Source organism: Pipra filicauda, unplaced genomic scaffold, assembly GCF_003945595.2.
Source record: "Pipra filicauda isolate LSUMZ 115617 unplaced genomic scaffold, ASM394559v2 scaffold217_size2002032_pilon, whole genome shotgun sequence".
In the NCBI taxonomy this organism is placed as follows: domain Eukaryota; kingdom Metazoa; phylum Chordata; class Aves; order Passeriformes; family Pipridae; genus Pipra; species Pipra filicauda.
Genome location: NW_024104329.1, coordinates 1,056,066 through 1,069,813, shown reverse-complemented (window position 1 = coordinate 1,069,813; position 13,748 = coordinate 1,056,066). Strand labels below are relative to the sequence as shown.

At 41.5% G+C, this 13,748-nt stretch overlaps 1 protein-coding gene across 5 annotated transcripts in view; it reads left to right on the top strand.

The window, feature by feature from the left end:
* Positions 1-13,748, top strand: part of TSPAN4 (tetraspanin 4) — a 360,542-nt gene that overhangs the window by 146,407 nt on the left and 200,387 nt on the right. Inside the window, exon 3 of one of the 5 annotated variants that reach the window (XM_039381185.1) lies at positions 7,392-7,544. The exons of 2 other annotated variants lie outside the window; for them this stretch is intronic. Coding sequence is in view for 1 of the 3 variants with exons in the window: in XM_039381188.1 (XP_039237122.1) it covers positions 2,111-2,170 (60 nt within the window). In the remaining 2 variants the exon portion in view is untranslated. Of the gene's footprint in view, positions 1-1,908; positions 2,171-7,391; positions 7,545-13,748 lie in introns of those variants that run through there. 2 more of the 5 variants (XM_039381188.1, XM_027727704.2) reach the window with 2 other exon arrangements.

Below are 13,748 nucleotides of genomic sequence, written 5' to 3'. Positions count from 1 at the left end.
CTGAGTGGAAGCCTCTGCAATTTTAAGACGGTTGGCTGGGTTCTCAATTGGTGTAAACACTCAGTGCTTTTGATTTACTTGTAGTTAAGTTGTTTTGCAGTGGCTGAGAATCTTGCTTACACATCTGAATCATGACTGAGGAGCGTGAGCTGCTGAGGGATTCGTATCAAAACCCAAAGGTTAATTAGCATATGGTGTTAAAAGCAGATTTAGTTTAAGTGAGCGGTGCTTCAGTGCACATATCTAGATATTGATTCTAAAGAAAAAAGATGAGCTGGCAAGTTGTGGCTCAACTGTGACAAAGTCCAACCCAAAAATAAAACGTTTTAAAATAAACATAAAAAACCTTGAATTATCTATTTTCCAGGGGTATCACTAAAGTTCTTGAGATTCTAATTTTCTGTGAAAGTGTATACACTGACGCATGCTTATTAATATATATTCGTTATAAGTATACACACAGAACCAACCTGAAACCTTCTAAAGGCCCAGGGAGTAATCCATTAAGGGAAAAGAAACTGCCAGTTAATCTATCACAGAAGAATAGCAAATTGTGAAGAATGCAATATTGAAACAATATTTTTTGTGACTAAAATATGTTTGTAACAGACTTGTGAGAGACAGATTTTCACATGTATAGAAGGGAAACAGGCACCTAGCTTCCAGTGAAACTCATCTTCCCTATTTATTTAATACATTCCCTGATTATTTTTTTCATAAAGAAGATATACTGATAAAACCGAGTCATCTCATAGATAATCTGAAAATGGTAACGTAAGACTTTTAGTCACTACTACATGTACAGTAATTGGCTGCACAGAAAATCTGCCTTGTAAATACAAAATTGTAGTTTATTTGTTGTGTAATGAATTGTTTCTTCTCCTGCAATGCCAAAAGCTCTTACCATGAACACTCCAGAGTGCTGATTTGCTTGCTGTCAGGTCACTCTGGGTATTTACTGTGCTGAAATCCTTGCCTCTCTGCCCCTCCCCTTTGCACACAAAGGGAGAAAATTGAGAAGTGGGAGCATTGTTTCCTTACCCAAAGGGGGCGAGAGCTATGCGAGTGAAACACTGATTTCCACAAGCAGCCATCTAAGGAATCCGCACAAACGGTGTGCGGCAGCAAAAGCCTTTTGTCAAAACTCCTCTTCAGTGACGAGGTGGAGGAGCAGGAGCCTTTAGGGTTGCTTGGAGTGGACACATGAGGGATTTTGGAGGCAGTGCGCTTTTGCGTCTAGCAGGGGTCAAGAGTGCTGGGCCTGTTGACCACTGTACAGGGTGTGGCTGTATTGGCAGGGCTGCCTGTGACCTCTGCCTGATGAAGTGTGACAGAGAGCCTCTCTTCCAGCTCCAGTGAGAGTAGGTGGTGGTCCTGGCTTCTCATGCTGCTTCATGGGGGCCAGCTGTATTCTGGAGAAGACCCAAATCCTCCTGTGTTCCTGCCCTTTTGGGGGCACATCCTCACATCCTGATGATAGATGTGAGGTACAGGTGCAGTTAAATAGGTCCTTTTCCCACAGGATCTTGTCTTTCCTTGGCAGTCACAGTTGTGAAGCCCCTAGGGTTGTCTTGTTGATGCTATGCTTTCATGACAGCTCAGAATGTTGTGACAGTAGCAGTGCCTGTTCCAGAGTTTCCCCCTTGAAAGATCCTTATTTAAAATCCTAGCCATCAAGCAGTCTACTTAGCTAATTGTCAGAGCTTGTCATGCTATGTAATTAATTTTTGGACAGCATTCAGATGCCTCTTCAAGAATGCGTAAGAGTATGTGTGGAACTGCATCTCTTCTGCCTTGTTACCACAAGAAATGACTCACACTTCTTGCTGGTTCAAACAGAGCTGCAGACATCATTGCAGTAGGTTTGGTAGAGGATTGAAGATTAGGAGCTTCTGTAACGTGCTCCCACAGAAAAACCCTAGCTAGCCTTGCTGCTAGTGCAGGGATTTGTTTGCAACTGACTGGGTATAACCAAGGGGATTCTTTAAATCTCATCAGCCTGCTGTGAGGAGCTTGCTTACTCTATAGCCTAATAATTTTGTCCTGGAAGCGCAGGCAGCCCTCAAATTAAGACCTCTGTCTTCGGTAGGAAGGATAAGGCTTCAGCATCATGGATTTGAGAGAGCCTTGCTGTTCACTGCTTCTGATGCACAGACACACAGTTGTTCAGGTAATCAAACTTTCTCATGCCTAAGTGTTCGTGCACTGCACAGACCAGCCCGTCTCTGCCTCTGGCTGGCTGAGGTAGCAATAAGCCCCAGAGCTTCATTGATCTTGCAAAAAAATAAAAAGTGTCTGTATGTATACACACGTGTATATATAGTTTTTTCCTGGGAAAAATGCCAACATGTGCTTCAAATTTGGAGGCATTGCCATCCTGGGTGCACTATTGAATTTTGGGATTGTTTTGTTTTTAAAGCTGTATTACAGAAATTAATGTGAACATGGGAAATGTTGGAGTTTTTTGGGGATTTGGGGGTTCATTTATTTGTTTAGTTTTGTTTGTTTAGAGCATAATAACAAAAAATCATTTTTGAGGTCCCCTAAATGCTCAAACATTATTGCGGCACAATGTTTTGCTTCTAAATTATGTGTGCAGCACCTGTGCTTTCCTGATTCCATCCTAAGATTTACAATAACATCCTAGTGGAGGCAGAATAAAGCATGGCTCTCACTGGAACCTCTCTGCCTTCAGAACTCAACATGGTCAAAAAGAAACTTAAATCATGGGAAGCCGTTGAAGCCAATTCCTTTGAGCTGCTCTCAAACTGGGAAGAAACAGTCCTATAGCACACACACACAAAAAATTTTCATCTGCTTTTATGGTACTTCAAGAAGTGTAGAAAAGCGGGGATCCAGGACTGAAAGGTTTCTTTTGGAGGAATGCAGGCTCCAGCAAGAGAATCCTTGTGTGGATGATTAAAATGGGATTAAAGCATGCCAGGATGAAACTAGGAAAGCTTTGTAAGTGGGTTCTCAACCCATCCATTTCAGTTTGTTGTGCACATCTCTTACTAAATACTGGCTCCTGTGCCCATAGCTGTGTGCCTTCTGTGCTACCTCTTTCAGGACTTGGGAGGCCCAGGTGAGATGGCTGTGGGTTATATACTCTGCTCATTGTTTCTGGGAACAAGAGCTACTTGTCTTGGAATTTCATTGTCTTCATCTAAAGGAAGCAGCCTCCTTTCTCTTGATTGCTCTCCGGCAACCTCTGATTAACCACATTTCAGACATGTTCAGTGATGCTTGGAATTGCCTTTTTTTCTTTCAAGTGCGGTTCATCTTTCTAGGTGATAAGTGAAAAGGGAGATGGAAGCAGGCTGCACCCTGAAAAGTGTGAAATGTGGATGTGGAAGGCGGACCAAAAAATGCTTTTCTTGTTGCTAAAAACTAGGGCCACAGAGTGGTTTACAGCTATGCTGTATAGTTACGTGTGGAGTCTGGCAGAGAGCAGTCTGAATTTCTGCGGTAGCTCCCACTGATGTGAAGCTCCAGGTCTACCAGCAACAGCCTGTCCCTGTTCCCAACAGGGAAGAACTGTCCCTCACTGCTTAGTGGCTTTCAGTGGCTCCAGTCCCATGTAGATCACTTCCCAGCCAGCTTTCCCTGCTGTTTGTGCTTCTCCAATGCTTCTTAGGAGCTTGGGACATTATGGCCTCACGTACTATTTTAACTGTTAGTTTAGTAAGAACCAAAACATATTGAAAGCTTGGATACAAAATAGCAACGTGGGCTCTGTGCATTGATCTGCTAGGTGGGGCCAGATGATCTTGACATAATCACTTTGACAGGGTGGGTAAATCCCACCTGCTGTTTGGCAGGAGCAGAGGAAAACCTGCAAGTTGGTATTTCCCTGCTGGGGAAAGCAGCCGTAAGGGAACACTGCCAGGTTATGCTCAAACCAGTTATCTTATTATTGAGAACCACCGGGAGTCCAGGAAGAAAAGAGGATGCTTTTGAAGTCAAGTCTGTCTGTTTATGAGCTTCAATAAGTAGCAGAGACCAGATTGTCCCAAGGGCCAGGGGTAGGGGAACCTCTTGTGTAATTCCTCTGATCTGCAGGTTTTGTTATGTGGATTTTGTGATTTGTAGTTTAGGATTAAAAAGACCAAAGACCTTTTAAGTATGGGTTTCATCCTGCTGATTGTGTCATCGTCCACAGATGTGGAGCCAGCCACCATGTATCAGACCCTTCATCAGCTAATTAACTTGAGTTGTCAAGCTGCAATCAGTGAACTGCTCTCATACTAAAATAATAATGATAAATTCCTCTCATCTGAAGCTGTCAGCTTCCAGCTGCAAGAGGCACAAGTCTGCAGAATCTATAACTTACCCCAGGAAGGAAAATCAGATTTGCATCTCTGTCTTGCCAAAGCCAACTTGGCTTGGTTCCCTTTCTAGCAGAGTTTTCTGTTGGAGGAGCAGCTAAGGCCAGGCCGGGATTATGCCGGCACTTGTAGCAGGGCTAATAGCTGCCATCAGGCTGCCAGATGCAGTGCTTTGAGTCCTTGTTTCACAGGGAACAGAGAATGGGCTCCGTGGCTGGGTGAAGGCAGGGGAGTTCCACGTTGCAAAGGCTCATGGTTTTCTCGTTTTAGTTGGTGATTGAGGAGCTGATGTTTCTTGGTTTCTTTTGGGTTGCATTTTTACAAATTTGTCTGTAAGGGCTGTGTTCTGTTGAAATTCTGCCCGTGATTATGTTTTTAGGTGCAAAAGGTGCTACACATTTCACTGTAGAACAGGATCTGAGACCTGTCTGAAGGAACAAGTGTCCAGAATGCCTTTGGGACCACTTGTCTGCCCCACAGAGCTGGCAGGCCAGCAGGGAGTCCTCACAGGCTCTGGTGAGAATGTCAGCCCTTCTCCTTCCCGTTTTTTGGAGCTTTAATGCCCTGTTACATCTGTCCTGTCATACTTGTCATACCTATCCTGTCTTAAACAGATCAATAAAGAAATTTCATTCCACAGTGGTAAAGGGAATCCTGGATTCAATCCTCCTTCTCTGTCTCACATTAAAAAATTGAATGCCAGCTCATCTAAATATGACAAGTACTGCTCACCACAATATCCAGGCATCAATGGGGGAAGAAGCTTGCTCCAAGACTTGTCTTGATTAAAAGTAGTCAGACTTTTGAGGCATTGAGATTGGAAGAACACCTTGCCATGAATTCAGTCAGTTTTGAATCAGGCTCCAAACACGGTATAGTGTTTGAGCCAGGCAGTGAGTATAATCATCTTCTAGGTATTTTCAGTTTTTTACTCTTGCAAATACATCAAGCATATTGATTATTGGCTTGATTAAGAGGAATAGTTTTGGCTTTATAGTGTTTGACCCCTATAGGAATTTTTTTTTTTTTTGGTAGTGATTGACTGCCTAGGAATTCCAAGCAAAATGGAAGCAAACAAAAATGATTGTGTGCTCTGTCCAGACAGACTTTGACCAAGGAATTTATGTATTCTAAGAAATAGTGGCTAGCTTTAACTGCATGAATCTCTTTGTACAGTGTAAACATAACAAATAGAAATTAAAAGTACAGTTTGCCCTACAGCATAGGTTTGGATGACATTTACAAAAGGCTATAAAGCATTTTAATTAAAGTTTCTTAGGCTTATATTCATGTGGTTTTTGAGATAAATACCATTAGCAATACCAGAGCAATGCAGAACCTTAATATGGTCTTTATATACCTGGAAATATGTGTAAAATAAATATATTTCTAAGAAGGTCTTCCTTCCCCATCAAATAAGAAATCTTGTCTGAAGACAGAAATGTAGAATACAGAAATTACGAGGCTGGGTTTTTCTTTGTACATTCCCTGCCATTTCTGAAAACCATCATGGAATAGATACCATTTTTCTGTGGAAATGCTCCTAATAATTTTTCAGATGGCTTCTTGGTGATTCGATGCAGAAATATTTTTTTAGTATATAAATCTGCCTTCATAAACATCCTCATAAATATAACACAGCAAAAAAAACTGCTTGGAGGTCAGAATACAGAAGAGGTTGAGCTTGCAGTTTTAGCAGTTTAATGTAGGCTGAGGCTTAGATTTAGCAGGATTAAATTTTGCAAAAGTCCAGGGCCAGGTGTTTCTTACAGAGTAGAAATGTCTGAAAGCCTAGTGCAAACTAATAGGAAACACTGAGCACAGATGCTCAAGTGAAGTTTAGGCACAAATTTGCTTTTGATTAAATCCAGAATCTTAGCCAGTGTGCAAAAGGAGCAGTGACTTTAAGGATTAAACAGACATTTTGGCAGTACCTTTTCAATGAGCATCTAAATTCAGGCACTGATTCTCTTTCATTTTTTATCATTAAAGCTCTAAGTTACATCCTTATTTCTGTCCAAACAAAGCCTCCACGATTTAAATTAAATAACATTAAGTCCCTTAATAAGTAGAGAGGAGTTTCTCATTTTTTTAGGCATCTCAAATTTGCTGAATTAGAGCTCATGTATTATGTTTTGGTAGCTGAGTTTGGGTATGTTTTGCAAAAACAGTATCCTGCTACCTTAAAATACAGGTGCCTCTTCTCTTTGTGTTGATGTACCCTTCCTTAGGGACATGAGCCTATTTACAGATTTTGACAGTGAAATATAAAAAGCTGGATTGTGGTGATGGGAACAAGTAAATACAGATATGTGGTTTCCAGTGCAGGTGATACTTTTTATTCCAAAAGAACACTTTTATTTCAAGCATTATCGCTATTGTACTCACTAATATGCCTTTTAGGAGTGTAAATCCTAGGTTATTGTTTTAAATTGTTTACCTGTATGTGTTATCTGTTCAAAAACTGTGTTTGACAGTATGTCTGCTGGTAGCATTCCTGAAGTTATTTTTGACTGTTCACTGTTATGAATGCTCAGAATAGCAAAGCAAAAAGCCAAAGCTTGTGGTACTACCCAGAATTTTTTCTTTAAAAACTTTTTGATAGCAGAAGCTCCTTTCTTTTTGCTTGAATGGTTATAGAGATATCAAGGATAAGAGATCCATTGCTGTTTACTTTTATTATGTGGGATGATGTAAGTCCTGTGATTCCATACGACATTAAGAACAGAAACAACAGATGATAACCTAATATATAAGAAGATATATGGCCACTTGCATTTTCTTTGTACAGGTCCATTGCATTTTAATATCAATATTTAATTATCACCTAGTGGTTTTGTTTACTATTTGCTTTCAAATACTCTTAATTTGCTGCAGGCTCTTTAATACTTCAATTTTAATTTTAAACTCTCTCCAACACATCTTGCATTCCAAGAAATCCATTGAGTTGGTGTCACAAACCTTCCTTATAATAAAAAATAATGCCTTTTGCTTACTCTAAGAAGTTGCCTTTCAAGATGAAAGAAAGTACATCATTGCTCCCTGTATTTGTCTTTTAACTAGGATTTTAGAAGGAACCTAAGGGAACTAGGAGCAAATTGAGGACTTTTGGCTATGAAGAGAAAGATAGATCCAGGAGTGCAGCAGCAGAGATCATTTCTTGAACCAGCCCTGGGGTCTTGGCATGCTTGCTCACATCTGTTGACTGAGTTGATGGTAGGAGAGCTCCTTTCCCCATTTCAAACTATATTCTTTTGGCTGAAGGCATGCAAGTAGATCTGCAAAGCAGTAGCCTCAAAGGTGTGTGCTCCTTCTGCTACAGCAGCTGTATGGAGAGCCCAGCTTGATGTGAAGCCTTTTGAACACTGCATTTCTCATACTTATGTACAATCCCACTCGTGAAAGCATTTCAGTGTGTGCTTACTGTTTAGGTACATGAATATCTCAATGCAGTGAAACTGTGGTTGAGTACTTAGTTGAAATGGGCTCTCTGTGACCTGATTCTGAAATGTGCTGAGTGCTTGGATGCCTGTGAGGTCAGTGAATGCTTCTGGGCCTTCATTGCTTTGGAGCTGGAGCTGAAATATGGTTATATGAACTTTGCTTCATGCTCATGAGCGTGCAAAACCTTGGTCCTGTTTTTAAGGATGCAAGACAAGAAAAGAATCCATTTTGAATCTCCAAGGGAAAAATCCATAAAGATGTTAAAAGGCAAACACTGGTTAGGGAACATTATTGAATCTTTGAATTTTTCTAAGTCATTGTTTTGTTTTGTTTGCTTTTGCTTTCACAAGCCCGCAGAACTGTGCAGTTTAAGGATTTTCATGTCTGATTACTTTATACTTGACAGAAAGATCCTGAGTACCACGTGTGTGTTTGAAGTGGTATTTCTTTGAATGTCAGCTGATCTCTCAGGTTAGAGAAAGTAACCTGATTTTAAGAAAACTAGCACATAAATTGCATTTGTGCTGCTAAGACCTGCTGACACTGCAAAGATAGGTCTTGACAAAGATTTTATTTGAGCTACAACTCTTCTTGTACAGGGTGTCAGATGGGTTCTTTATTTCTGTTCTTACGTTCTTTATTACTGAGGACATTAGTAGGGAAACAGGGCCTTCTGCTTCTTTAGGAGTTCAGTGACTGGCCCTGCTTGTCTTTCATCTGCAGCAATAATCCTCTGTGTCCAGGGCTGAAATATGCAGAATTTACTGGGGAAACAGGGAATCTCCTTACTTAAAATTTTCATTATTGGAGAAGAGAAATCATTAGCAAAGAATAGGATGACAAAAGCCCAGAAAACACAAATGGCAAGGGAGGTCTGTGGTGCACAGGGTTCTGGGGACCGATACCAGGTAATTTTTTCAGAGATTTTATTTGTTTAATCTGACTTGGCACCAGCTATCCTGCATGCATGTACAGTCTCATCACTGTTTGAACATACAGATGCTCAAATATGGGTGAAGAAAATGCCCTCAGTGTGAGTCATGCACGTACCAATACCGGTATGTCTGAGTGCACAGGCAGAGGTGATGGCAGCAGTTATGCAGATGAGAGCACGTAAAAAACAGTGAGGTTTCTGCAAAAGTAACTTGTTCACAGGCTTAAATAAAGAGTGTTGCAAATCATACCCAAAATATTTTCTCTGTGTCTCTGATTATGTTATTTCCATAGCAACTAATTATACCATAAACCAAAGATCATGACTTCAGGTGACATGTGAGCAGAAGGAGATGAGTTATTAAGTATTGAAGAATTTTTTTTTCATGCAAATTTCCTTATTTATAAAGGAAAAGGAAGAACGAAAATAAAAAAAAAAACAAAAACAAACAAACAAAAACCAAATGAACCAACCCTGAGTTCTGCTATGTAAGTGAAATTGGTTCTGACTGGAACATGTTTTCAAAGTTTTGTTGGAGGCATCAGTAAATCTTTTAATGAGTTGGAAGTTCAACTGTGAATATCAAAAGATCTTTGTATTAGCTGAGGAAATCTCTAGGACGTCTGACCTCTTGCCTGTCCAATCCAGGGCTCAACCTCTTTCCAGCAACTATAGCCTTTTACAGATACTGAAATTGTTAATGGACGAGCAAGGACCATGGAAATAAAAGGGAAGGTGTGGAATCTTCTTATGTATGCAGTAAGTTTGAGGTTTCAGTGAAACGTGCTCTCTTCTGCTTCACTTATTAAAAAACATTCATATTTTTTTCTAAAATAAAAGGTTCCCGAGAGATTCTGAGCTTACAGTCCCATGGTAATACTCTTTGAGCTGGAGGACCTGCTGCCCAGATAAGGACTGATGTTGCTTGACTTAACTATTTCTTAGGCTGCTTTAACATGTCTTGCTTTTGGTTCAGGAACTGGTTGTATGGCTCCCACTTGAGCCACTTCTGACCCACTTGAGCCTCTCTTAAAGCCTTTGGCAGCACATGACAGCACAGGCCTATTGCACCATGAGAATTTTTAGGAGAGAGCAGGATTTAGGCATGAAATCCTTTGGTTGCTTCTTGAATTGGACTTGAATGTTTCTAGGGATGGGGCATCTACAACCTTTTTGGGCAATTTCTTCCAGTATTTTATCAGTTCACTTGAAAAAATTTCTTCCTTATATCTAGTCTGAACCTACCCTCTTTTAGTTTAAAATCATTACCCCTACTCCTGTCACTACAGGCCCTATTAAAAAATCTGTCCCTATCTTTCTTTTAAGCTCATGCAGGTTCTGAAAGGCCACAATGAGATCTACTCAGAGCCTTCTCTTCTCCAGGCTGAACAACCCCAGCTCTCTCAACCTTTCCTGATAGGGAAAGTGTTTCAGCCCTCAGATTGCTTTTGTTGTCCTCCTCTGGACACATTCCCAAGAGGTCCATGTCTTGAACCGAGGACTCCAGAGCTGGATGCACTATTCCACATGGGCTCTCATCAGAATACAGAAGCAGAACCATCTCTCTTGACCTGTTTGCCATGCTGCTTTAGATGCAGCCCAGGATGTGGTTGGCTTTCGGGGCTGCAGGGAGACACTGCAGGCTCATGTCATTTTTCATCTGCTGTTACCTGCAAGTCCATCTTCAAGGGTTGCTCTCAATCCCTTCATCCCCCAGCCTCTACTGATGCTGGAGGTTGCTCCAACCCAGGTGCAGGACCTTGCACTTGGTCTTGTTGAACCCCATGAGATTCCCATGTGCCCACTTCTTGAGCTTATCCAGGTTCCTCTGAATGGCATCCCGTCCCTCAGGTGCGTCAGCTGCACCACTCAGCGTAGTGTCTTCCGTGGCCTCGGTGAGGGTGAACTCGATTTGATAAAGACATTAATTTAATGTCTGATAAAGACATTAAACAGTACTGGCCGGGGCTGAGCAGAGACTGAAGGCCTGTGGCAGTGTGAGGTTGTCAGGTTAAAAATCATATTCTCACTCCCTTTGCCTTGTGCTTTTAGTCATTTATATTCATGCAAAATGAATATACAAAAGCAAACAAATCAAAGACTCCATCACAAGGCTTTTTCCTCCCAGCTGATACAGCCAGCTTCCCCCTGAACTTTGGTTCACCCTCCAGTCAGAAGAGGTAATGTTTCTCTTAGTCTTTGGAAGAGGCACAGTTTTTACAAAGCCTGCATCACTGAATCAAATGTAACTACACGGTAGCTGCAAAGAGTACACTGGGGGAGGAAAGAAGGGATTGCTCTCCAGGCATATTGCACACAACGTTCTTGTGTGGTGATCTCTGTACATGAAATTATGAAGTTCAGCACTCGGAGCGTATTTATCAGTTGATCACCCTTAGCTGATTTCAATGTTGTGGTGTGAAGCAAAGCTAATAACCCACAAAAGAGGACCACTCTTTTAGTCATTTTTGATCTTAGACATTTTGTTCATTGAAACTACTGGGAATGACTGTCACCTGTCACATGCATGGCTTTGTACACCCTCCCGTTGCAGAACAGGAGCGGTTCTCATATACAGTATATTTCAGTATTAGTTTCTAGCAGGATTCTTTAAAATTTATTTTATTTCACAGATCACTTCTTAACAGTCTACTGATGTTAATGCCAAGTGGATTGTTTCATTAGGAGGATGGAGCAGGTATGTAGAGTTTTGAAGACAGTGACAAGAGGCATTAGTAGGGAGAAAGCCTTTGCAATTGTTAAAGGACTTATGAGACTAAATTAATGAGGAGGCGAGTTAGTGGCTGCATTTTGTGTGACCTGAAGGCTCTGCTGTATTGTGATTATGAGAGTTAAATCATGGAGGAGGAAGAGAAAGCAGGATTCAAAATGGGTAAAAGGAAGGTCTGATTCAACATGATATTGAAATACTGGCTGGTTTCAGTTGATGGTTCCTTTGGGTCCAGAGGAATCACACAGAGTGAGGCATGAGGAGGGAAAGCCCTGAACATGGAACAGGCAAAGAAGCTGGGTCTGGAAAAACATGGTACACCAAAAGAGGAGCCAAAGATTAGCTGAGGGCTGAAGTGGGCCAGAAGGCAGCTCTCACCAAAATTATGGGGACAAGCAGGTTTTTTTGGCATCCCTGGTAGAAAGTTTTGATGTATTAACCATCACTTAAGCTCAGAGTCCACACACAAAGCCTGCTCAAGCCTTGGCAGTGGTGATACCCCTGTTCTGGGGTCAGGGTCCAGCAGCACTCCCCAGCTGCAGCCCACCTGGGACTTGGGACTGCTGCCTGTGCTCTCACATGTACCTGCATGTACTCCATCCTGACCGGACTGTTGCATGTGCACTGCATGTACTCCATCCTGACTGGCCCAGGTGCCCATGACCCCTTTAAAGGAGGAATGTTGCCGTGACGAGCGGAGGCAATGGAGTAGGGGCTGGCAGCGGGGACACTGAGCACAGCAACAAGAACAGCTTAGGAAACTGGAAGTAGATTTGGCTAAGGGAGTGGGGTCTGTGGTGGCTGCAAGCTTAGGGTGAGGTGGGAAGTGTGGGCTGAACACGTAGGTGTCTTCAGGTGAGGCTGCTCAGATAAAGGGTGTGAGGGATAACACAGTTAACAGATTTGCTGCTGATGGCCAAACCTTTATTGCCTGGAGTTCATCTGATGGCGGTAGAGTCAGAGTGCTGCCTCTCCTCTTTCAGGGGCAGGGTTTTGGCTGGAGATGTTGAAGGGTTACCAGACCTCCACTCAGAGCAGCAGGGACAGAGTTGTTATAACCTAAATGGTAGCGTGCCACCACAATCAATACAAATTGAACCTCTGCCGGCGAGATTGCACAGTGCCTGCTTTCTTGTGTAGAGGAATCAATATGAATTGGCCACAGGATGGGAATATACAGATGTAGTTAGGGAGAGAAAACGTAGATGTTAAGCAGAGGTGAACAGAGGTCACTAAGTCCAGTGATGTGGCTGTGATTTTAGGTTCAGTCATTAAAAAAAGTTTTGTGAAAGCTTCGATTCACCTGCCCCTTGCGTCACCCTTATAGGCATAATGGCCATAATGACAATGCTTCCAAAGTGTATTCTTCTTCATTCATATATAACTTTATTGTTAAGCAGCTTAAATGTAAATGTGGGTACCAGCATCTGCCTTTCATCCACTTTACACCAGGGATGGGCAAGAGTAGAGTACATCAGCCCTTATCTTTTTGTTTTTCCCCAGTTCCCATGCAGGATCTTACTCCATCACATAAGCATGTCATCCAAGCTATGGTTAGTCTGCTGGAACAACATTGCTATCCCAAGGATTTCCCATCTAGGTTAGTGATTCTGACTGGGTTTCCTAACATGGAAGATGTAATAAAAAAATGATTCTGGATCTGTATAATGTCTGTATCCCCAATGAATCTGTTTTTAATTAGTTGTTGGTATTGGCACGAGAAAGAACAACAGCAATGACTTGAGAACTAAATTTTACACTAAAGGGCCTTTAAAAAGTTGTCATTTCCAAGAGGTGTGCTAAGGGATGATGCTGAAAGGAGACTGGAGTAAAAGTACCCTTATTTTATCGGTCATGCAGGACCTCTGCCTTCCTCATGCATTCTTCTGTAGCTGTCTGAAATATATCCACAGTGTGTTGATGTTTATTACTTATTATTTAAAAGCAACATTTAGAAACTCTCCCTTGTACCTCAGATCTTGGCTTTATAAATTATTCCACCGATATTAAGGACTTAATTTCTTAAGAATTGATGATTTCTTGCCTCAAGGGAAGGTGAAGTCAAGTGATTTCTAAGTCTCTTCTTATCCAGATAGCAAATGAGCTGCCTTTAGGGTTTCAGATGTCTAGTTTATGGTAAATATGCTAAATTTTCCTCCCTTACATGCAATACCATGGACACTCTTGTTAAATAACAGTTATCTGACTTGTCACTGTTTCAGCATAATTTGTGTGCTGAGAAAAAACATTTAATATGAAGCTCTTTGCACAGGCATTTTTGTATACTTACAGGCAATGTAGAAAATATTTG